The 26445-nt window shown below is 41.7% G+C and overlaps 1 protein-coding gene across 3 annotated transcripts in view; it reads right to left on the bottom strand.

The window, feature by feature from the left end:
• LAMB1 (laminin subunit beta 1) overlaps positions 1-25084 on the bottom strand; it is a 54544-nt gene extending 29460 nt beyond the window's left edge. The window contains exons 1-15 of one of the 3 annotated variants that reach the window (XM_056573636.1): positions 25020-25084; positions 24867-24941; positions 18462-18637; positions 10973-11108; positions 9915-9988; positions 9226-9414; positions 9052-9115; positions 6702-6904; positions 3847-3967; positions 2733-2921; positions 2282-2461; positions 2081-2193; positions 1532-1611; positions 310-445; positions 74-232 (exon numbers count right to left, since the gene is read on the bottom strand). In XM_056573636.1, coding sequence (XP_056429611.1) covers positions 74-232; positions 310-445; positions 1532-1611; positions 2081-2193; positions 2282-2461; positions 2733-2921; positions 3847-3967; positions 6702-6904; positions 9052-9115; positions 9226-9414; positions 9915-9988; positions 10973-11108; positions 18462-18637; positions 24867-24900 — 1854 coding nt within the window. In that variant the 5' untranslated portion in view covers positions 24901-24941; positions 25020-25084. Of the gene's footprint in view, positions 1-73; positions 233-309; positions 446-1531; positions 1612-2080; positions 2194-2281; positions 2462-2732; positions 2922-3846; positions 3968-6701; positions 6905-9051; positions 9116-9225; positions 9415-9914; positions 9989-10972; positions 11109-18461; positions 18638-22215; positions 22334-24866; positions 24942-25019 lie in introns of those variants that run through there. The other 2 variants (XM_056573635.1, XM_056573637.1) reach the window with 2 other exon arrangements.
• Between the last annotated feature and the right edge of the window lie 1361 nt (positions 25085-26445).

A 26445-nucleotide genomic window follows, 5' to 3' on the forward strand; every position in this document is an offset into this window, starting at 1 on the left:
AAAGGACTGCTACCCTTCCCCTCACTCTTTCCAATCCTGGCAATAGCATTAATACAGTGATATAACTGCTTACCTGTGGTTCATAGCGAACTAAAAGGTCATATTCCATAGAGGTTGGGATATTGTTGATATGAAATTCCAAGTATGCACCTTCTGGAACTTTAGCAAAACCCGGCCCTGTCCAGGATGGAGTGCGATCTTGAGGTAACAGCCTCTCAACAGTTCTTACACCCTATTAGAAAAAATGATAGATTAAGCAATGCTGACAAATATAAACCAGAACTGTCCACACCATGAATAAATACCCACAGGTCCAAAATCTGCATCCTCAGCTTCATAGATGTAATGGTCTAAGGAGATGAAGTAGAAGCCAGATTGCACTTCATTGCACTGGCGGTCAATCATGTGTGGTCTGCAGCGACACTGGCCAGATTCGGAGGAACATCTGTAAATAACATAAAACAAGCCTAAGGAAATACATTCACTGCAGATGGAACTTAAAGGGGTACTCCGGCGCTAAGACATCTTATCCCCTTATCCAAAGGATAGGGGATAAGATGCCTGATCGCGGGGGTCCCACCGCTGGGGACCCCCATGATCTTCCATGCCACACCTCGTTAGAATCTGCCCACGGAGCGTGCTCGCTCTGGGTCTGATTACTGGCGATCACGGGGACGGAGCATAGTGATGTCACGGCTCCGTCCCCGTGTGATGTCACGCTCCACCCCCGTGTGATGTCACGCTCCGCCCCCTCAATGCAAGCCTATGGGAGGGGGCGTGACAGCTGTCATGCCCACTCCCATAGGCTTGCATTGAGGGGGCGGAGCGTGACATCACACGGGGGGGGGGGGGCGTGACAGTGACGTCACTATGCTCCGTCCCTGTGATCGCCAGTAATCAGACCCAGAGCGAGCACGCTCCAGGGGCTGATTTTAACGGGGTGTGGCGTGGAAGATCATGGGTGTCCCCAGCGGCGGGACCCCCGCGATCAGGCATCTTATCCCCAAAGGATAGGGGATAAGATGTCTTAGCGCCGGAGTACCCCTTTAACAATAGGATGTACCAGAACACAATCCAGAATATACAGCTGCATTGTAGAACTATACTGTATTTGGAGTATACTTGAGCACTATTTTATATTGTACTCTTTCTGCTTATGATTTGTACTGTTAACATTTACATATTATATCATTTTTTGAATACTTGTTTAATAATTGCTCAAAAAGACTACACAAAGCCAGGATTCACTTCCCAGCAATACATTTCTTGCAATCTGAAGGATGTCAATGAGTCACGTATTCTGTGAAGCAGAAATATTTAGCTTGTGCACTTTATTCTGTCTTTGAAGGTTTTACTGCATAACATAGAAACCAACCTGTATAGTCTATTGGTTTCAACTGCTTTTTACCAGTCTGCAAGTTGGTTAGGTGATTGACGGCAGATTCTTGAACTGCACTGCCCCACTAGTTTGCTGGCATGTTAATACTTAAAAGTGAATGATTACTAGAGAAGAAATGAAGACTTGGCTTACTTATTGTCAAATGATCCACCACGGTCACAGTCACACGGCCGACAGCCATCCAAATCATTGCTCAAACCCCAGAATTCCGGCTGCACAGAGAAAGGTATAACTATTGCCATTCATTGTATGTTACTAGAAATTGCTCCATTAACCATTATACATTTTATTACAAATATTACAAACGACTACGTCTTACAAGCTTGTAAAGGCCATTGCACTATGCAGCTCAAGCAACGCCCAACCACAACTTTACTGGCGGCATAGGAGATGGAAGCAAATACTATAACCTATTGCTAGTAGTATAACCTCTCATGCTCGTTTGTAGTGTCAGACTGCACATACCTACACACTATAAAAAGTAATACTTATTCTAAAACCAAGTGGTTACGTCATTGGGAAACAGATTTATTACGAGAAGCAGCAGAAATGACAGTTTTGCTACTTATAAGTCTGTTTTTAGAGGGAGAACATGCATCATTGCTTTAAGAGTATGGCAGAGAATGGGCAGCATATAGCCAAGGTAGTGTACACGCAAATATAAGTTAACGGCAATATTACCATGCACTGGTCACACTTCTTTCCAGTCACAAAACGCTTGCAATAACAGTTGCCATCTTGAGAGTCACAGGAATTACCACCAGGTATAGTTCCTAGAGGATTGCATCCACAGGCTGCAAGAGACAGAACATTCCATAATCTAAACTAAATGGTCATCAAATAAGACTTTTTTGCATAAAATTGAAGAGGGAGATTTCTTACGTTGACATCCATCTGGATCTTCTGCGCTTAGCTCGTAGTGCCCTTCTTTGCAGCGGTCACACCGTTCCCCTTCAACATTTGCTTTACAACGGCACTGTCCAGCAATAAGGCCAACTGAGAAGTCAGTATAGCGGTCACATATGCCCCCGTTTTGAGAACCGGCTGGGTCACAATTACAAGCTGGGAAAAATACATAATGATTAAATATTCTTTACTGACTTAGCGCCAATATTCCGTAGCTTGTAGACAACTGACAATGTCATTGTTAAAAAAGGAAATACATCAAGTGAAAAAAATCTAGGCAAGTCAAACGATTCCTTATAAAGTCATATAACACTTCTCTTCAGCCATGAAGAATACTAAAAAAAAAAAAAACAATAGCTGCTATGAGCTGGAAGTGATGGAGGACTGCCAGAAACAAAGGCATCAGAGTAAAGACTATGGTACTTACGCTGACATATATTTGGATCCCGGATGTCTTTGTCCGGGTGCTGATAGAAGAATGGCTTACACTGCTCGCAATTCCGTCCCATTGTGTTATCCTGACAGTCATCACATACTCCACCGCTGGTATTTCCAGTTGAGATGTATACAGCCATGTCAAAATGACAATATGTGGAGTGTTCATTACAATTACATCCTGCAAAAGAAGCCAAATTGTCTATAGGGTACGGGACAGAAAACTACAGTGCTCCCTCAAGTTACAATATTAATTGGTTCCTGGACGACCATTGTATGTTGAGACCAGAACTCTATGGAAACCTGGTAATTGGTTCCGAAGCCACAAAAAGGTCATCCAAAAATAGGAAAAAGTGAAGATTAAACAAAAATAAGTAGATAACTAATATAGATAAAGCAAATCCTTACACATAAAAGTAATAAAGATTTACTGGGAGCTGTAATCACTGTCTGTTTCAGTGTTTTCCAACCAGGGTGCCTTCAGCCGTTGCAAAACTGCAACTCCCAGCATGCCCGGACAGCCTTTGGCTGTCCGGGCATGCTGGGAGTTGTAGTTTTGCAACAGCTTGAGGCACTCTCGTTGGGAAACACTGGTCTATGAAGAGGACAGAAGCTTCTTCGGGGTCCTGTACAGTACACGTAATGTCCTAAAAAAAGTAAAATGGAGCCGCCCTCACCTGGTGTCCAAGCAGCTAACCCTGGCAGAGGTTAAAAGTAGTAGAGAACATGTAATAGCTCCCCGACACCAGTCAGTGCATGCACTTTAGGAATACAGGGGTTTTACCAGTGAATGTCCATTCTGATTGGTCGGTTCTTCCAGCCATTGGCATGTTTGGCAGATTCAATAGCATTGTATGTTGAGTCTGGTTTCAGGTTACAGTGGTCCAGAAAAGACCATTGTATGTTGAAACTATTGTATGTTGAGGCCATTGTAAGTTGAGGGATCACTGTAATAGGATGCAATGGATGCTAAGAACCCACCCCCTGCTCAGGAGTAATGATTCTGTAACCCACCATTGACTGGGGTGGTTTAGGCTTTTACCTGCCATAAACCTTCTATTCACAAACTTGCCATGAATAATGTCCTTTATTATTCGCGCTCTTACTTTTACAAGCATTGCTGCTGCGACCTTCCGCTGGTCTCCAAGGCAAATCGTGGTAAAAGTCCATGCACTGCTCACAGTTTAAGCCTTTTGTGTGATGTCTGCAGACACAGCGCCCATGGACCTTAAAGAAAAGAAAGTATTTATGTTACAGGAAATGTTTCTCTGAATTCATTTTACATTTTATTGTGTGAAAACAAGGAAATACCTTTGAATTCTTAGCTTTCAGTAGGTATTAAAAATGCCAAATATTGTACTGTGGATAAACCTACAGAGAAATCCTTTGCTACCTAAGAACTCTTAAAGTTACCATCTTTTTTATGTTATGTTAATATAGAGATAACGGAAGAATTATTGTTTCAAATATGCAACTTAGGTATAGCTGATAGACCAGTGGTCTTCAACCTGCGGACCTCCAGATGTTGCAAAACTACAACTCCCAGCATGCCCGGACAGCCAACGGCTGTCCGGGCATGCTGGGAGTTGTAGTTTTGCAACATCTGGAGGTCCGCAGGTTGAAGACCACTGTGATAGACCATAGGATAGAACAGGTATTATAACACTACAACAAATAAACTGCCTCTTCTTTTCTTGCTGCTCTGGCAGAGTTAAAGGGGTATTCCAGGAAAAAATCAACTGGCTCCAGAAAGTTAAACAGATTTGTAAATTACTTCTATTAAAAAAATCTTAATCCTTCCAATAATTATCAGCTGCTGAAGTTGAGTTGTTGTTTTCTGTCTGGCAACAGTGCTCTCTGCTGACATCTCTGCTTGTCTCAGGAACTGCACAGAGTAGAAGAGGTTTGCTATGGGGATTTGCTTCTAAACTGGGCGGTTCCCGATACACGTGTCACCAGAGAGCACTTAGACAGAAAAGAACAACTCAACTTCAGCAGCTCATAAGTACTGAAAGGATTAAGATTTTTTTTATAGAAGTCATTTACAAATCTGTTTAACTTTCTGGAGCCAGTTGATATATATATAAAAAAAATGTTTTTTCCTGGAATACCCCTTTAAGTTTTGTATCAGTTACAGCCTACTGCCCAAGAACTTCAAAAAGACAGAAAAGAACTGATCCACCACATTAGAAAACTAGCCACAACAAAATTGACAATTGCAATATTTTCAGAGAATAAAGACAAAATACAGGCATTTTACATGTATATAATATATATATATATATATATATATATAAAAGTTTTTTCCTGGATAACCCCTTTAAAGTACTGTGGTTATATATTTCCTGTTATATACCAATATATACATATATGTGTGGATTTATTGTATTTTTTTTATAAGTTCTGTTTATTTATTTATAATATTTATTGTTATGTTTCTTATGTTTTATATGTTACACTTAACTGTGACTAATGTTCTTCTATGTTATGTGAAAAATGTTCAATAAAAATATGTTGAAAGAAAAAAATCTTTCTGGTGTGTACCTTGTAAAGTAAAATATATGTATTTGCCTTCAGTTTGCGTATGACTGCTCAGTACTCTGCGGTTCTCAGAATGAAGGGAAATCATCACACATGCTGTGCTGTAACTACAACGCAGCCCCTTTTTTGTGTGGCAGTTTTGAGCACTGCAGGTAGTCGGTGGGTGCCAAAGAGTCGAAAAAAAATGCTAAGGTGACCACAGGCTCTTTGTTTTCCAGAACTGTAGGGGTCATCATTAAAATCTATTGGATAACTTCAAACCATTCTTGTATGACCTGTAAACTTAAGAATGTAGAATTTACGCCCCCCTTCTCCGGAATGGTGGAGGCGGATGTGCCCCAAGTCTGTGGGAAAATGCTTATAAAACCAAGCAACACTTAGATGTGCTAAACAGCATATTCCGAACTATCATCAATGCATCACAACATAGAAGAGCTTTATAACAAGCATGTGGCAGAGCTCAACTTGTCGCACAATTCTTTAGGTGCTTGTGATAACTGTGTAAGTTAAAGGGGTACTCCGCCCCTAGACATCTTATCCCCTGCGGAACCGCTGGAGGTCTTCAGGCTGAGTCCATCACAGCTGTCACGCCCCCTCCCATAGACTTGGCTGGGGCGGGGTTTGATGGCACACGTGGACGGAGTTGTGACGTCACGATCTTCCGTCCCGTTGGTCGAGATGGACTCAGCCTGAGGATCTCCAGTGGTTCCGGAAGCCGCTACAGGTGGGTGCTGCATGATAGATCCCGGGGGTCCCCAGCAGCGGGACCCCGGCGATCTGATATCTTATCCCCTATCCTTTGGATAGGGGATAAGATGTCTAGGGGCGGAGTACCCCTTTAAACTAATGGTATTGGCTGTGTCCTCTAGTCCTAGGACAGCTGTTGTATGCTCCACAGGAACCTGTATTTCTTTCTGGAATTCTTTTCAGTTTGACCACAGTGCTGTCTGCTGACACCTCTGTCCATGTCAGGAACTGTCCAGAGTAGGAGAAAATCCCCATAGCAAACCTCCCCCACTCTGGACAGTTCCTGACAGGGACAGAGGTGTCAGCAAAGAGCACTGTGGTCAGACAGAAAAAAAATTAAAAAAAGAAAAGAACTTCCTGTGAAGCATACAGCAGCTGATAAGTACTGGAAGGGTTACAAATTTTAAATAGAAGTAATTTACAAATCGGTTTAACTTTCTGGCACCAGTTAATTTTAAAAAGTTTGTTTTTCACCAGAGTACCCCTTTAATAATGTGGCAGGATTACAATACAATCCTTTTAAAAGCACTGGAAACAGCCAGTATATGGCAAACTGAAGCCTAAAACAACATATAGGGCAGACTTTTCTATGCTTTACATAATGATTCTAATGTAATTTACCGTAGTTGTACATGAAACAAATGACAAACAAATAGATAAACTTAATAATTACCATTCCTTCAACATTGTCAGAGTAGCCTTTAACTGGGGCACATTCGCTGGCATGACCATAGCAGAAGCAATTCCCGCGAACAACCATATCATAAATCGCATAGTAATATTTTTCTTTAATTTCCACTCTTGAATCTAACAGGTTGTCACCCAAAGTGTGGAGCTTCAAGAACTTTATTCTCAAGTTTGTAATTCTCAGCATGTCTTAAGATGAAACACAAAGATAAGCATTAAAGGGGTTATCCAGAAAAAAAACTTTGTGTACGTAAATATGTACAGTGGTCCCTCAACATACGATGGTAATCCGTTCCAAATGGACCATCGTTTGTTGAAACCATCGTATGTTGAGGGTTCCGTGCAATGTAAAGTATAGGACAGTGGTCTACAACCTGCGGACCTCCAGATGTTGCAAAACTACAACACCCAGCATGCCCGGACAGCCAACGGCTGTCCGGGCATGCTGGTGGTTGTAGTTTTGCAACATCTGGAGGTCCGCAGGTTGAAGACCACTGGTAGAGGAAGTTGTACTCACCTGTCCCCACCGCTCCGGACCGTCACCGCTGCCCTGGATGTCGCCCTCCATCACTGTCGCCGCGTCCCCGACGCTCCGGCAAGGCCTCTGCTTCCCCGGCATCTTCTCTCTCCGTTGCCACCATCACGTCACTACACACGCCGCTCCTATTGGATGACGGGACGACGTGATGACGACGATGGAGAGCGCCGACGATGCAGGGGATCCCGAAGAGGACACGTCGGAGCCCCGAGGACAGGTAGGAGACCATCACCGGAGCACACGGAGCACCGTAAATGGCTATCCTGTGGCAGCTGAAGCAGTCTGTGCTGCCGGATAGCCGTTTATGCGATAGTCCCGACATAGAAAAGCATCGTATGTTGATGCTGCCTTCAACATGCCTCTGAGAGGCCATCGTATGTTGAAATGATCGTATGTCGGGGTCATCGTAGGTCGGGGGGGGGGGTCACTGTATGTATGTATCCGCGTGGTGGATGGGGGGACACATTTTGATCAAAAAGTGCGCTGAGAGCCTCCATTTTTTGACCTAGACTGCTGTTGCAACTTTCTTGTTTGTACATTTTGTATTTGCCACAGCAGCGGGCACCTGTGTATTAGGTTGTTGTGCTGGCTATTTTTCCTTTTGTTTTTACTTTGTAAATTGGGGGGTGTGGCACCCTCTTTAGCCGTGCACCCCACCCCTCTCAGACTGGAGGTGGTTTAGTCAATGGCTGATCCAACATGTCACACAGTCAGAGGCTATATGCACAGCAGAGGTGAGTTATCATGTTAGGGTCCCATCCGATATGAGGCCACCTCCGCGTGGTGGATGGGGGGACACATTTTGATCAAAAAGTGCGCTGAGAGCCTCCATTTTTTGACCTAGAGTGCTGTTGCAACTTTCTTGTTTGTACATTATATATATATATATATATATATATATATATATATATATATATATATATATTATATATATATATATATATATATATATATATATATATATATATACACACACACACACACACACATATATACACACACACACACACACACATATACATACATACATATATACACACACACACATATATATATGCATACACACTGGCTCCAGAAAGTAAAACAGATTTGCAAATTACTTCTATTCAAAAAGCTTAATCCTTTCAGTACTTGTGAGCTGCTGAAGTTGAGTGGTTCTTTTCTGTCTAAGTGTTCTCTGATGACACGTGTCTCGGGAACCACCGAGTTTAGAAGCAAATCCCCATAGCAAACCTCTTCTACTCTGTGCAGTTCCAGAGACAAGCAGAGAGCACTGTTGCCAGACAGAAAAGAACAACTCAACTTCAGCAGCTGATAATTATTGGAAGGATTAAGATTTTTTAATAGAAGCAATTTACAAATCTGTTTAACTTTCTGGAGCCAGGTGATATTAAAAAATAGTTTTTTCATGGAATACCCCTTTAAAAACATAATATACAATGAAAAAAACATGAAGCGTGAATAGAAATGTCTAGAAATGTACATTTTGTCTTCAAGTCTGCATTTCATTGGTCTGAAATAGTTTAATGGAGATATATTTATTTAACACTATAAGCTATATTTTTTAAGTATACAGTAGCAGAAACAACCATTGGTTTGTCCTAGTAAAAGATTGTGTAAAGAAGATGGCAGTGATGGAAATACGTGCCCATCAGATCCTTGCTGCCCAACTTTTCAAACCACATTTGTTTGCCATCAGCTTGAGACACTGTCTCGAGTAAAGGATCCCCAAGCGGCACATAACAGATGTAAACTTCAAAAATGCCTAATATTATACAGTGCACGTATTGTAACTTACCTTTTATTCTAGGACTATATGGATCATCAATGCGGAAAGCTGGGTCTAAGACACGGAATATAACCTACATTATAAAAAATAAAAATAAAGTATAATGAAAACATGAAAAATGCTATATGGCACATAAAATATTTATATAAAAGTATAATAAAAAAAATATATATAAGAAAATACCTCTCCTTCGGTAGAAGGTTCAATGTCAGAGTATCGGGAGTCGCAGATGATATCATCAACTTTTTTCATTGGGCCAACTGAGATTCCAGGGAAAGAAGACTCGCAATCATATGCAAAATATCGATAAACTTTCCATGTTTTCCCAAAATCTGATGACCTTTCAATTAACATTGCACCTGGGCGGAAAGTCTGGAAAAAACAAAAATGTTTCTTCTAACATAGACATCTGCTTGTAGGGCTTAACTATTAAAATGTGTACAGTTTGATCAACAGTAAAGCTCTTGGCAAGATAACCACGAAAGCCTGCCAAAAACACAAGAGCACTTAATATCTAGTATGTGTAGCCACGGAGCACAGTATGTACATTACAAAGCTTATGTTATTTCCTGACATCTGTTTGGATCGTAGACAAAGACTGGATGCAGATGTGGTGCCCCAGTAAACACAGCAAGGGCATTACATTAATCCGCTTCCTTTACGAAACATACAGAAACTATTTAATAGCAGATATAAACAATGTGTGACAATGCATCACAATAATTCTGTTTGGAAAGCATGTCGGCTTTGTAGGTTCCCCTCCAACGGTTACAACGTGCAATGCATGCTTGTCTAAACAATAGGCCCTTATACTGTAGAAGGCAATCACTAGTAGCTATTGTATCCACAAGGAGAAGCCATGGATTCCTAACCTTAAAGGTCATGATGAGATGAGTGAAATGGAATTCTGCTTCAAGATCCAGCTGGATGGTGACATTTTCCAGACCTTTGTAAAGAAAATAGAAATATATCTTATTCTCCAGAAACCAAGTGACTAGATCTCATTTTGAATGCACATTATTCAGCTTTTGCCAAAAACATTTGTCATCTACTCATAGGATAGATGATAAATGTTTGGTGGCTCTAATGGTGGGACAATCGATCAACATAATCGTTCCTATGCCCACTGTTCCTCCTCACCAGCAAAGCCATAATGAGGAACACTATGAATAGATCAGTGGTCAAGCTGGTGCACTATTCTGGGAGTTAAAGGGGTACTCCGTCCCTAGACATCTTATCCCCTATCAAAAGGATAGGGGATAAGATGTCTGATCGCGGGGGTCCTGCCACTGGGTACCTCCGCGATCTCGGCTGCGGCACCCCAGACATTTCGTGCACGGAGCAAACTTTGCTCAGTGGCGGATGATTGGCGATGTGGGGTGGAGGTTCGTGACATCATGGCCACGCCCCACTTGTGATGTCACAGCCATGCCCCCTCAATGCAAGTCTATGGGAGGGGGCGTGACGGCCGTCACGCCCCCTCCCATAGACTTGCATTGAGAGGCAGTGGCCGTGACGTCACAAGCCTCTGGCGCTGCACCCGACGCTCTAAACGAACGCCGGGTGCAGCAGGGAGATCATGGGGATCCCAAGCGGCAGGAGCCTTCAATGAGACATCTTATCCCCTAAGATAGGGGATAAGATGTCTAGGGGCGGAGTACCCCTTTAAACAGATGACGAATTGAAACGGTTGTCTGGGTGGGTTAACCCCTTAATAGTAAACAATTGATATATTTGATAAAAGATATAAATAAAAAACGAATCTTCCATTATTAGAGATAATGTCCGGACAAGCTCCAAATAGTAAAAGTTTATAGAATATGTTTACCGCATAGCTAGAAGGTATTAATAGAAAAAGACTCCGTGCCAACAGCGCACATATCTTCTTCTCAAAGGGTTTAGAATCAATAGAATAGACACAATCATTTACCATTTTCTGACTGCCACCAAAGATCAAAGCGATTTGGGTCGAATGAAGTGACTACATTTTCTGTGCGATGGCTCTCTGTATTGGTTTCAGCATCATAAGGCGTCCTTGAATCACATATGAAGCATTTCTTTTCATCCTAGAAACAAAATGTATTTCATTTTTATCAAAGTATACGTGTAAAAGAAAGCTACTGGTCCAAACATTTCTCCGTTTCTTCAACTAACACATTCATGGGCCAGAAGAAAAAATCACACATCACACTGGGCCCAGCTATTTGCCGACCGCAGTGATGTCCAGTGATAGGCTGAATAGCAGTGCCATGTAACAGGCCGACGACACTGCCATTCAGCCTATCATCAGCCGTGGCAGGACATCACTGCGGTCGGCAAATAGCTGGGCCCAGTGTGATGTGTCAGGCCCGGAAGACCACACTGGAGGATAGAAACCTAATTCCAGCCGCACCGGAGAGCGGCGGAAGATAAGTCAAAGTTTATTATTTTTATTGTGGCAGCTCGGGCCCAAAAAATAAATAAATAAACTGGATAAGCCCTTTACCGAAAATTTGCTCACCTATAACAACAATTTTCACATCTCATAAGCACAATTTTCAGCATTCAGAATCACTTTTAGACATAGTCTTACCTATAATCTAAACCCCTACCCCATAATCAAGCACCCCTCCCCTCCTCCCCTCCACCCTTTGCTGCCTACTGAGAAGAAAAATAAAATAAATAAATGTAAATAAGAGGAATTTATACCATTAAGATTCTGTATATTGAGTGCATATATAAAAGAAATTATAAAAGAAATTAAAAAAAAAGTAGAGGCAGCTGAATGTGATATTAGGACTAGAAAGCAAGATTCAAGGCTCCAAAAACCATTTGAGGTGCTTTTGTCTGCTAAGTCTAAATATTAAAAGGGGTTATACAGAAAAAAAAAAAATCGCAACTGGCTCCAAAAAGTTAAACACATTTGTAAATGACTTCTATAAAAAAAATCTTAATCCTTTCAGTACTTTTGAGCTGCTGAAGTTGAGTTGTTCTTCTCTGTCTAAGTGCTCTCTGATGACACCTGTCTCGGGAACTGTCCAGAGTAGAAACAAATCCCCATAGCAAACCTATTCTACTCTGTGCAGTTTCCGAGACAAGCAGAGATGTCAGCAGAGAGCACTGTTGCCAGACAGAAAACTTCAGCAGCTAATAATTATTGAAAGGATTAAGATTTTTTAATAGAAGTAATTTACAAATCTGTTTAACTTTCTGGAGCCAGTTGATAGATTTATATATATATATATATATATATATATATATATATATATATAAGTTTTTTCCTGGAGTACCCCTTTAAGGGCCTAAATCATGTCTTTATGGCAAAGGAAACCTTTTAAGTTGCCATCTGGAGCCCTGTTCTATGCTCGGTTTAGTCTTTTTCTTTATATGTTAACTACTGCAAGGATTTTAAATAACTGTATAGCATTTAGCTAAAGCCAGAAGAACTATTCATATGTATCCTGACAAATGAAAACTTAACAACTGAATATATAGTCTACTCGCTTTTAATCTGTTTCTGCCATGAGAAAAACCTTTGTCCCAGTATAGCCATGGGTCACCAGGTCACGACTAATCTACTCCAAGTGACCCTCCGCTGTGCTGCACCTCCTTCTTCCTGCTCACAGCACCATGACAGGCTTTATCATAGCAGCTTGTCTCTAAGCCAGTGTTTCCCAACCAGGGTTCCTCCAGCTGTTGCAAAACTACAACTCCCTGCATGCCCGGACAGCCAACGGCTGTCCGGGCATGCTGGGAGTTGTACTTTTGCAACAGCTGGAGGCACCCTGGTTGGGAAACATTGCTCTAAGCAGACAGTCTGGCCCATAGACACTACATTAAAATGCTCTGGGAGGTTATAAAAGCACTTTTTTCATAAGAAAAATATTTATAGAAATAAAAACACACACAGACTGTAAATGGAGAGAGACCTTCATTAAAGGGGTATTTCAGGGAAAAAACTTTTTTATATCTATCAACTGGGTCCAGGAAGTTAAACAGATTTGTAAATGACTTCTATTAAAAAATCTTAATCCTTTCAGTACTTATGAGCTTCTGAAGTTAAGGTTGTTCTTTTCTGTCTAAATCCTCTATGATGACACCTGTCTCGGGAAACGCCCAGTTTAGAAGAGGTTTGCTAGGGGGATTTGCTTCTAAACTGGGCGTTTCCCGAGACAGGTGTCATCAGAGAGGATTTAGACAGAAAAGAACAACCTTAACTTCAGAAGCTCATAAGTACTGAATGGATTAAGATTTTTTAATAGAAGTAATTTACAAATCTGTTTAACTTTCTGGAGCCAGTTGATATATATATATATATATATATATATATAAAGTTTTTTCCTGGAATACCCCTTTAAGTCCCAATTCTGTGAGTAAAAGCATATGGTAAACATGGAAGTGATATACCCATATTTTAATTGTTTCAGTTACCGCCTACTGCCCAAGAACTTCAAAAAGGCAGAAAAGAACTGATCCACCACATTGGAAAACTAGCCACAACAAAATTGACAATTGCAATATTTTCAGAGAATAAAGACAAAATACAGGCATTTTACATGGTCTCCCCTTTGGGCGACCAAACTTTCCGTATCATTGCCTCATGTATAAGCTGATGAACAAGCAAATGGCTATTCATTGGATGATGACATCTGTTAGGTAACAGTAGAAATTACCTGGCAGTACAATTTTCCCATGCGAAGGGGATATGCTGCCGACTAGACTGGTAGGGAACAGATGCATGAGCGATCATAAGTTATATGCGCCAGCTCAGCCCTCCAACAATTGACCATTGAGAATGAAATAAGAATGATGACCTATTTACCATATAGTTAGTTGGTGCCCATTTTAGGCATTTACAACGTAGTTTTGGGTTTGAGGGTTTTTAGGAATAATGTAGAATAGGGAGTAATCGAAAAGGAGTTAGATAAGGGAATGCAATAGATCTTCCTTAAAGAGTACCTGTCACCAAACTAAGCTTGTAATATATTGTTCCTTATGTAATTACAAGACACTTTGCTACTTGCCTACTTTACTACTTGCCGTTAAAATTCTCAACCTTTATATCTTTTTAATGTGAATGAAAAAACGGCCACTAGGTGGCTCTGCTCTGTTCCCTGCTGCAAGTCAAACAGTTAGTTTGGTCTCCTCCCGACCCGGCAGGAGACCAAACTCAGCTCAAGTGCATGCGGGGCATGGTGAGGCACAGCTCTCGCAGGCTTCAGTGATGTTGCACCTGCTGGGGAACACCCACTTTCTCCTGCCCGGAGCGCACACAATGTGAGTTAGGGGTAAAAGTATGATACAGAACTTTTTAAGGCTCAGAAAAATTTTCAAGGGCAGGAGGGGTGTTAGAAGTAGTTAGGGAATATAATCTGAGTTACTTTAGAAAATATGGTTTGATGACAAGTACTCTTTAAAAAGATGGGCAAGTTTAATAGTGTGGATGTTGGGAATAAAATGTATTTGTCTGGAGTGGTGTTTTTTTAAAGGGTCACTCTCTAAAACTAATTTTTGCTATTGCACTCCTTATGGTAAATGAAAAATATTTCTAATATACTTTGTTTAAAAAAAATGAAGTTTTCTATGTTTTATTTGTGCTTAAAAAAAGCTCAAGAGCACATCCCCCCCCCCCCCCCCTCAGCACTCCAGGCAGCACTTCCTGTGTTTGGACTTTGGTCCAAAGTCTGTGTATGAGTTGGGGGAAAATGTGCTCTTGAGCTTTTTTAAGCACAAATAAAAACATAGAAAACTTCATTTTTTTTAAACAAAGTATATTAGAAATATTTTTCATTTACCATAAGGAGTGCAATAGCAACAATTAGTTTTAATGAGAGCGCCCATTTAAGAGCTAGTGCCCCATTACAAAGCTAGTAGAGACAGGAGTGGGAGGTCCAGAATAGGAAGGATCGCTGGCAGAAGTAGAGCTCAGTCAGGGAGGTGCAGCATTGTGATTATTTTCTGCTAACTTATTTGCTATTGTTATGACACTCGTAAAGATGGGGCCCTGGTCAGAAGTCTACAAAGAAAGACAGAGAGGGATCCCAAAACAAAAGCCAAAATGCTATCCCAGAAAAAGCAGGACACACAGCCCTAATCACCACAACATACCTGTCAGAAAGAAGGGCAGTATAAATGATTTAGAGTTATTTTCTCTCTTTGGTGTTTATAGACATGGGAGAGGGTCTGGTGAATTTCCCATAACAAGTGGGATGAGGTCAGTCTGTGCTAGACTGCTGTTATCATGGGCCCCATAGGAGCCTTTACAATATGTACACCCTTTTCATCAAAGACTGTAGCTGGAATTAAGTAAAAAGGAAGTTACAATGATTAGGAAATGGTCTAGACACTGCTTTAGTGTGCACTGGAAAACTCAAGGAGGGAGATTCATCAAGGGATTTAAGCAGCTTTTTTTTTTTCTTACAAAAGTCACACAAAAAGTCGCATATGCGCCTAAGCAATTTTTTGTGGGACTTTTGTGGGTAAGAAAAAAATACCTAAGCAATTTTCAGTTTTTACTTTGCAGTGGTCCAGGATTTATCATTGCTAAATCACACGTAAGCAAATAAAAGTTGCAAACCCCCTTCAAAAAGTCACAAGTGTAAGCAAGGTCAGACCTGGCTTACAAACTTGCCTATGACATTTTCAAAAAGTCGCACAAAGACTTTTTGTGCAACTTTTTGCACAGCTCCGCTATCTGGCATCCACTCACATCTACCACCTGCCTGCAAGGTGTTTGGACTACAACTCCCAGCACTGTAAGGGCATGCTGGGAGTTGTAGTCCTGCAATAGCTAGCGGGTGGGTGGCAGATGTGGGCTGGTGGTCAGGGAGCGAAGCTGTGCAAAAGGCGCACAAAAAGTCGCAGGTGAGACTTTTTGTGCGACTTTCTTTACTTTCATTTTCACAGGCATGGTGGGACGAGCGGGTAGGAGATGTACAGGAGGGTGACAAGCTTGTCACCCGCCCGCACAACACTACTACAACTCCTTACTGTAAGGATATGCTGGTAATTGTAGTTATGCTGCACTGGGGGAGTGTGTTAAATGGGCGGGCAGATGACAAGCTTGTCACCCGCCTGCGCCGCATGACTACAACTCCCATTATGTCCTTACTGTAATGGCATGCTGGGAGTTGTAGTCATGCAGTGGGGGCAGGTGACAAGCTTGTCTCCCCCCATCCCCGCTGCATGACTACAACTCCCATTGTGTCCTTACTGTAACAGCATGCTGGGAGTTGTAGTCATGCGGTGCAGGCGGGAAATGTGTGGGTGGGTTACAATAAATGTGCTAACCTATTTTCCCTTTTTTTCCTCATTCCTCATTTCAGATCAGTGTATCCTGTGGACAGACCAGTGTTTTTTTTTTTCTTGTTTAATGTTAATAAAATGGTTAACGAGGGCTTGTGAGGGAGTGTTTTTTGGAATAAAAGTAAAAAAAAAATGTTTTATTTACTTTACAGGCTTAGTAGTGGAAGCTGTCGTATAGGCAGAACCCATTAATTTGCCAGGGCTTAGCATTAGCACCAAAAACAGCTAGCGCTAACCCCCGATTATTACCATAGTACCCACCACCACAGGGGTACTGGGAAGAGCTGCTGCCAACAGGCCCGGAGCATCAAATATGGTTCTCCTGGGCCTAGGTGGTAACAGGCTGGAGTTATTTAGGCTGGGGAGGGCTAGCAACAATGATCCTCGCCCACCCTGGTAACGTCAGGCTGTTGTTGCTTTTTTTTCCCCATAAATAATAAAATAAAAATGCATAGGGTTCCCTGTATCTTTATTCTCAGCCAGATATCAACCAACAGCAACAGCCTACGTTACCGTGGTGGATGAGGACCATTGTTACTGGCCCTCCCCAACCTAAATAACGCCAGCCTGTTACCACCTAGGCCCAGCAGCTCCATTTTTGAAGCTCCAGGCCTGTTGGTACCGACTCTTCCCGACACCTCTGTGGCGGTGGGTACCGGGGTAATAATTGGAGGTTAGCGTTAGCTGTTTTTGGGGCTAATGCTAAACCCCGACTTAGTAATGGATTCTGTCTATAAGACAGCTTCCACTACTAAGCCTGTAAAGTAAATGGAAAAAAAACACATTTAAAAAACTTTTATTCCAAAAAACACTCCCCCATAAGCCCTCGTTACAAAATGTTGTTAATATTAAACAAAAAAACGCTGGTTATTGTAGTCCACCAAATCTGAAGTGGCCCACAGGATAGACGGATCTGAAATGAATAAAAGAAAAAAAAATGGGATAGTAAATTTAGGGGGGGAAAAAGTTGTAAAAAAATTTAATAAACACTTTTTTTGCTTATGTGTGCTAAGTAAATGGTATTCCAAAGTGATGTTATTTGTTTTTGCTTATGTGAGCCAAATGTATCAACCCCTGTGATATTATGATAGATATGTCACACATAAGCAAAACCAAAGGAAAAAAAATGCCTACAGAGCTCTCTTACCAAAGCAACAATGATGAATGTCCCCCAAGAATTCTGTTTTTTAACAAGAGGGAGATATCAAGCCACAAAGCCTCTCTAAGTATCCATTTTAGTGCAACCTGTTGTAAATTGATAATATTATGTATGTGGAGCAACATAATTAAAACGGTTTCTCTTGCAATCTTTATTTCTATAGGGAGCATCAAGACAAAAATTGAGAAAAGTGGGGTTAATGTATCTGAACAGACAAGTAGGTTTGTCTTCAATGACCATGCCCACTACTGGTAACATTTCTTATTAAAAACTCCAGCCTTCAATGGGCACTGTCACAAAAAAGAAAAAAATAGAGACATATCAAAAGTTTTGATTGGTCGGGGGCCTGACGCTGATCAATCACTAAGTAGAGCAGTGAGAAGTGCACGCTAAGCTCTCCCTGCTCCAAACCACATGACTAAGACAGTCACATAATGCAAGTCTATGACTTACAGAGAGAGTGTGGGGAAAGAAACATGTTCTCCCCACCTGTTCTATTGATTGGTTGGGGTCTGAACACTCAAACGCCCCATTGACATGTTAAAAGTTTTTTTTAACGACAAGTACACTTTAAGTTACATTTAGATATGCAACATGTTAACCTGTTGCCAGACAATGCAGGCTATACTGTGGTGATACAAAGCATACTAAGGGTTAATAGAAGAAAGAAAAGGGTCTTCCAGTCAGAAAGCAGAGTAAACAAGGGCAGGAAACACTATACAGATGCAACTGTTCAAACAATGTAATATGTGTGTGAATGTTCACATGACACCAAGTCTGAAGCCAGATGTTTTCTGTTTAGTGGGGAATGTTGAGGGGGAGAGCTGCATCTGTGCCTGAGAAGATCTACATATCCCCCATAGGACACATTGCATCCATTCCCTATTGCTCAGATTTCATGGGAACATTATTCTACTAACAAGTGCGTGGACAGTCATAGGAATCTAACTTCAGAGGATCTGTAGGGAGGGATTACCTGGAGATGGCTGACAATACAGAAAGATTCCGGTTTCTGGATCCCACATGTGGAGGATGCAGTCAGTTGCTCTGCACGTCCGATCAACAAGTCACCGGTGGCTGGATAGCAGCTGCCTTCACCACAGCCATGGCTGAAATCTGGTTCTTGAGACCGGCCAACTCCCAAAAGGAGAACTGAAAAAATAAGAAAGAAAATGAGACATTGGATAAATATATGAAGTCACAGAAATTAACAACAAAGCTGTACATATGTCATCTTAATGGGAAGTTCAGCTTTATATGCCGATGTATTAAACATTCACAGAACACTATAAGTAGTCTTTATGGTCAATTAATAACTTCTTGAGGCTAAAATTGTCTAGAAAAAATCTCTATGCACCTTTAAATGACAGAATGCATCCCTACACATACTGTAAAGAAAACAACAACATTAATGCCTTCAAGGCAAGAAAACAAACAGGAAGCAGATGGAAAAAAAGTCCTAACATTTATGGTGATATTCTCTGTGGAAGAAGTGACATCATGACATTTCAGCCCAAACATTAAAAGCCAATAACTTGAGAGAAAAAAAGGCACTGGCCCCAATTCTTAAAATGTGTGAGAGAAAAACTAAATAGATTTTGCCAACAGTAACCAATCACCCGCTCAGCTTTCCCTTCACCATTAACATCTTAAAGCTGAGCTGTTATTGGTCACTGGGGGCAAAATTATCCCCATTTTTCTCTCACACATTTTGATAAATCAGGGCCTGTGTGCTTATGGGGTTTCCTACAAAATAAACTAGTTTTTGAAAAAATTGGACATATTCGGGCACATTTATGAATTTGGTCCCTAGGTTGAGTCTTTGTCCATGTTACAACACCTTTAAAGGGGTACTCCAGCAAAAAACATCTTATCCTCTATGCAAAGGATAGGGGATAAGATGTCTGATCGCAGGGGCCGGCCAGATCTCCGGCCGGGCAGCGGCGGCGTCCAGAACATGGAAGCATGGAGCTCCTGTGTCCGTGATGTCACGCCACCTTCATTCAGGTCTACGGGAGGGGAAGTGATGGCTAGTACGTAGCCATCACGCCAGCCCCCCCAGACATGAATGGAGGGGGTGTGGCAGCTGTAGTCACCAGTCATCCAGCACGGAGCACAGTTCGCTCCGTCCACGCATGGATGGGGTGCCGCATCGGAGATCGGGTCGCTGGGGACCCCCGTGATAAGACATTGTATTCCCTATGCTCCCACAAGGGAAGTCTGGTTACCCCATGAATCCTCGAGTTCTGGTGCAATAAGGAGGCTAGGAGAGATAGGGAATTCGAATTTTAACAATTGTATGCCAGGGTGGAATATTTTTTCTTTGTATATAAATTTAAGCGCGTGCTTAAAGAGCCACTGGTTTAAAGGGGTTATCCAGAGTTCTTTTTTTCCCCAAAAACAGCACCACACCTGTCCTCAGGTTGTGTGTGGTATTACAACTTGGCTCCATTCACTTCAATGAAACTGAGCCGCAATGCCGCACACAACCCGAGAAATCAGCCTTGTTTTTTTTCATATCTTCTTCAACTAGGATCCATCTTTTTGAAGCTAATGGAATATTAAAAATATAGATGTGTGAATTCTCCCTAAAAAGGAAAAGTTTGTACTTTATATCAACATATAGCTAAGTCAAATCCCAATTCTATTTTCACTAAGCTGCCAAAGTCCCAATCTCTTCAATAGCATTAAAGAGCCCCTACCTTCAGCATACACAAAACCCTCCACACTGATCAGTTAACAACACAAAATTCCACAAGCCAGTCCGACTTCAAAGGCTAACTAAACATTGGCATTCAATAGTCTTCCTCTTCTCAGATAGATGTTAGGATTCTTGAATTAGTGGTTCTTCCCAGGGCGCAGCATGTACTTTGACTTTAGTTTTCTTGAGTTATTTTTTGTTATACTTTGAGTCAATGTTATATACCATGCTATAGAAGCACTATCTAATACTTACTTTTAAAAAGATAAAAAGTAAAAACCAGACGCACCATTAAAGGGGTACTCCGCCCCTAGACATCTTATCCCCTATCCAAAGGATAGGGGATAAGATGTCAGATCGCCGGGGTCCCGCTGCTGGGGACCCCCGGGATCGCTGCTGCAGCACCCCGCTATCATTACTGCGCAGAGCGAGATCGCTCTGCATGTAATGACAGGCAATACAGGGGCCGGAGCATCGTTACGTCACGGCTCAGCCCCTCGTGACGTCACGGCCCGTCCTTGTCAATACAAGTCTATGCCATAGACTTGCATTAAGGGGACGGGCCGTGATGTAATGAGGGGCGGAGCCATGACATCACGCTGCTCCGGAACCTGTATCGCTCGTCATTACGCACAGAGCGAACTCGCTCTGTGCAGTAATGATGGTGGGGTGCCACAGTGGCGATCCCCAGGGTCCCCAGCAGCGGGACTGCGGCAATCTAACATCTTATCCCCTTTGGATAGGGGATAAGATGCCAGGGGCGGAGTACCCCTTTAAGAAATCCAGATAAAATTGCCATTAACGGTTAAAAATAATAGATTTCTATGGTTCTTTGGCTTATTTAACCAATGGGTAAAGTGGTTGTGTCCTGTATACAAGAAGCGCCTGGCTAAACTGCTGGTAGGGTTACAACCTAATCCGTGCAGACCCTACCTATCAGCCATGAAGCTGAAAACAGGACACACTAAAATAACTCTACTTCTATCAAGTGTCTACAGGACACTAAGCTACAATACCAGATAGAGCCATAGACCTCTGCACGGAGGAGACCATTTTTCCCTCATCTTATAAACCTCTTTAAAAAGGGACAGAAATCTTAATATGGTATACTGGCGCATATAAAAAGGGGACATTTCATTACTTAAAGAGGTTATCCAGGAAAAAACTTGTTTTGATATATATATCAACTGGCTCCAAAAAGTTAAACAGATTTGTAAATTACTTCTATTTAAAAATCCTAATCCTTTCAGTACTTATGAGCTTCTTAAGTTAAGGTTGTTCTTTTCTGTCTAAGTGCTCTCTGATGACACCTGTCTCAGGAAACACCCAGTTTAGAAGAGGTTTGCTATGGGAATTTGCTTCTAAACTGGGTGTTTCCTGAGACACGTGTCATCAGAGATCACTTAGACAGAAAAGAACAACCTTAACTTAAGAAGCTCATAAGTACTGAAAGGATTAAGATTTTTTAATAGACGTAATTTACAAATCTGTTTAATTTCTGGACCCAGTTGATATATTAAAAAAAAAGTTTTTTCCTGGATACCACTTTTAAACAGTCCCTAAACTACCACTTATTAATATGGTCCCCAGAGGCTTTTCTTAGCCCCATGGGCCTTGTTTTGGTGTCGGCATAGATCTATAAATTAAGTCTGGTGGGGCTGGCAGATGCCAGCCCCACCAGACTTAATTTATAGATCTATGCAGACACCAAAACAAGGCCCATGGGGCTAGGAAAAGCCTATGGGGACCACTTTAATAAGTGGTAGTTCAGGGACTGTTTAAGTAATGACAAGTCCCCTTTTTATATGCGCCAGTATACCATATTAATATTTCTGTTCATGGTGGGGCTGGCAGATGCCACCAGGGACCACCCTGATAAGTTAGTGCCAAAGTCAATGCCTCATACAGCCAATAACTGTCTTTCTGGTGGGTGGTATACAGGCGGTAGTTGTAATGCTGTACTGTTGGGTGGGAGGCTACAGAAAACGGCAGCTTACAATACAAAAGAGTCTTCAGGACCTTTATCTACCTACTGTTGGCAACCCACAGAGCACTCCCTGCTTCTCATTTGTGTCCTCTCTGTTGGGGGTCATACCCATTTTATGGTGCAGAATGTGAGTTCCCATTTTTTCTTATGTCCAGGAAACAGTCATATATATTTTTTTCAGGAAATCCCAAAAATTACAAAGAAAGGAATAGGCAGTAGTGACATGGGGGGAGATTTATCAAAACCTGTCCAGAGGGAAAGTTGCTGAGTTGCCCATAGCAACCAATCAGATTGCTTCTTTCATTTTCCAGAGGCCTTGTTAAAAATGAAAGAAGCGATCTGATTGGTTGCTATGGGCAACTCAGCAACTTTTCCTCTGGACAGGTTTTGATAAATCTCCCCCATGGTGTGCAGTTTTTCACAGGATGTATTTTAATACCTAACACCTTCATAAAGATGAGCAAATACATGCATCTTTATATCTTTATGAAATTTAGTTCTTATAATAATGTAATCTTCAAAGCTACATAACACAAAACATATGTCCCAGGAGAACAAAGATAATTCTGAGAAGTGACTGCGGCTCTGAATGGATTCCATCTGTAGTCTGATCTTAGTACCTTACTTAAAAAGAAATAGAAATGAATATAGACGTTTTCGGCTCCTATAGATTCTCAGAATGTGCATACTGCTGTTTCTTAAAGATAAAATATTAACTTTTCCCTCGTTGGAGAATAAAGTAAAATGTCAGCAAATTCCAAGGAAGTCTACAAATTCCAACAAAAGGTCTTCAATCTCATGGAGATAAAGGGGAACATATACTGAAATATTCTGGCCCTGATTTACTAAAAGTGTTGCGTAGGTTTCTTTGTGGGTTTTAATTCCCTACAATTCTTTTTCCACGGTATTTACTAAGGTTTCCCTACATTTTCCACTTTTCCCTACATTTTAAAATTAAAAAAAAAAAAATTAAAATTTTTTTTTATTTTACTTTTTACACATGCTCTGATCTGTAGGGTTTTCCTCAGCTCAAATCCACCACATTTTCTGAGGAAACCTTAGTAAATATGTTGGGTTTTTGTGAAAATGGCGGTAACACGCCCCTTTTTGGGAGTCACACCCCCTTTTCCCAACGGCCAAACCCCTTTTTCAGGTTTTCTCTGTAAAATGGAGAGTTAGTCAGGTTTTCTAAATTCTGGCACACGGCCCGACAAAACATGTCGGGCTTGCAATAGTAAATGAGGGCCAATGCGCTTTTACTGTAAACCAAAAGCCGTATGTGTATTAAACAGTAACCAGTATAAAGTAGGCTCTGCAGTTTTCAATATTTCGGAGAACTACAGATCCCAGGAAGGCTGGTCTTATGTTCCATCACCGATATAGACAGACAGCCTAAGAATGCTTCATTATCTACATAGAATAACTTGCATAAAGAAACTGTCATAGGCTGCGTTCACACGGCCGTCTAGACCCGTCTCGTTCTTCTCCCATCAAAGATAAAAAAACGGACTTTAAAATAAACGGACAATAACGGATGTTATCCGTTTGTATCCATTTTTGTTAAGTTAATAAACCAAAAAAATATATATTTTTTGTTCTGAGCATGCTCAAAAGTAAAAACGGATCAAAACGAATTCAAACGGATTGAAAAACGGATAACATTAAAGGCTCATCCGTTTTCCATAGACTTCAATGTTAAATTTACTGTATCCGTTTTTTCTTCTGAATACTGAATGTGCCGTTTTTTCTGCCGTTAAAAAAAAAACGGAAATGAGTGCAGACGGGTGCAAACGGATTGTAAAAAAATCCCATTGACATGAATCCGTTTCCAGCCTGCAAGAACGGAACCGAAACGGGGATAACACAACGGGGACAGACGGCCCTTAGGTTATAAATGGCAGTGACCCGAGGACTGGGAACTTGGGATGTACACACCCAGTGTGATGTATAGCGGGCAGTATAGTGCTTTATGAGCTCTGATCAGGCAGTAACAGTAAATGTAACAATAATAAATGTTTGTAAACATTTGTATCACCAAACAACATAAACAACAACAACTGCATCATTCATTTACTAGAAGACTTGTCCTGCTTTGTGCAGTGCCAGTCATTGTTACATGTATATTAGCTTTCGGCTTTTTCGTGTCCCCTCCCTGGGATGGAAAATGAAGATGTGAACCCAAGTCCCCACTTTTGGACCTTGCAAAGGACATTGCCACACTAAGAAGTCATTCATTCCTAATAACTCATATCAATATTTCTTAATACAATATTGTACCAGGTTGCAGCATTGTTTCTCTACATAGGATCACTATTTGCTCCAATTTGTCTCTATACAGGACAGACCTCCCAGAAAGAAAGAGTTAAATGCTATGCTGAAGGTCACATTGCGATGGACTCCCAGTTCACATTGTTTCCCAACCAGGGTGCCTCAGCTAACGGCTGTCTGGGCATGCTGGGAGTTGTCGTTTTGCAACAGCTGGAGGCACCCTGGTTGGGAAACACTGCTTTAACATCTTACATCAGTGGTCTCAAAACTGTGAAACCTTCAGATGTTACAAAACGACAACTCTCAGCATGCTTGGACAGCCAACCACTGTCCAGGCATGCTGGGAGTTGTAGTTATGCCACATCAGGAGTCCATTGCTCTACATGGTTATAAAAGGCATAGATGACATGAAGCTTGATCATTACCTAGTATTAGTGCTGGCACCTGAAGCTGCCCCATTGTCCTTCTGCCTGGGGGGCACTCTTAGGATCAGTTCCCTCCTGTAAAGGAAAAAGATGGTAAGGACAGCAGCTGTACACTGGCTAGAACAAAGATGAGGAGGAGTTCATGTGTCTTACAGGCTGTGCTTCCTCTCCTGCCCCCTGGATGACTGAGGAATTTCTCTTTACAGACCCAAAAAAGTTGAGACTTTAAGTTTCCTGAGCATGCTCAGTGCAGAGTACATGACCCCCACCTCATGTGCTGCTTGTAGTCACACCCTCTATCCTGGGCATGTTGTGTCCTCAAGAGGTGACTTTCTCAGAGGTGGGAATGAATGAAATGATGGTGGAGACTATACACCATTACATTGGGCTCTCTATGAACTACAGCCCTTCTCTTTCTATGCAGGATCCACCTGAACCTTCAGCAGATCTAGTGCAATACTATAGGGCAGTATTTCCCAACCAGGGTGCCTCCAGCTGTTGCAAAACTACAACTCCCAGCTTGCTGGGAGTTGTAGTTTTGCAACAGCTGGAGGCACCCTGGTTGGGAAACACTGCTATAGAGAAACCTGTTTATTATATAAAAATCCTCAAAGGCTACTACAACCTCAGCGCAGACACCTGGTCAGCTGTAAAATGTCCCCTATATACTGATATTTTCTCCAATTAAATAGGGTTGAATGTTCTGCAGGGCCTAATGCAGTGTTTTCCAACCAGGGTGCCTCCAGCTGTTGAAAAACTCAAACTTCCAGCATGCCCAGACATTCTGGGAGTTGTAGTTTTGCAACAGCTGGAGCCACCCTGGTTGGGAAACACTGGTCTTAGGTCATATGATTGGATCCCAGCAGATTCACTATCTATACACAACCCCCAACCTATAGAGGTCTACAGGAGGAAAAATGTAACAAGCTGGGTGAAAAAAACTGCCACATACCCAAAGAACCCTCCAAAGCAAGAAAAAACACGCTGCTTTTGTCCAAAAAATGGCAAAAAGAAAACAAACGTTATATTGGCTGCATGGTTTTTTGGGGCCAAAAATACTGGAACCTGATGTTAGCTGAGAGATTTTTGGATGTTTTTTTTTATCATTTAGTGGCTTTTTTGGCCAGTGGTAGTTATTCCAGGGTGCTGTAGATATAAAAAAGGGGTTAATGTGCCTATCATAATATAAATGCAAGTATAGTGAAGGTAAAGAATTAAATAACATACTGCTATAGAGGGAAATAAAGCTTACAATCTGCAAAGGGAGGGGAGCTGGTAATCTGTGGGTTAATAGGTTGCTTTTGAAGGTCTTGATGGGTGGTGAGGTATCAGATGTGTCAGGGTAGTAGGTGTATGTGAAAGAACGGTAGAAATCTTGGATAGGGGATAAGATGTCAGAGAGTGGAGTTTGCTCTGCGCATCGGATTATGGGGTATAGCACAGAAGATCTCCAGCGTGGCACCCCGTTATCCGATGCACTGAGAAAACTCCGCTCTGTGCCAGATGACGGGTGAGCACCGCCGTCAAGCCCCCTCTATTCATGTCTGTGGGAGGGATGTAACAGCTGTGTACTAGCCGT

Source organism: Hyla sarda, chromosome 4 (assembly GCF_029499605.1).
Source record: "Hyla sarda isolate aHylSar1 chromosome 4, aHylSar1.hap1, whole genome shotgun sequence".
Lineage (NCBI taxonomy): Eukaryota > Metazoa > Chordata > Amphibia > Anura > Hylidae > Hyla > Hyla sarda.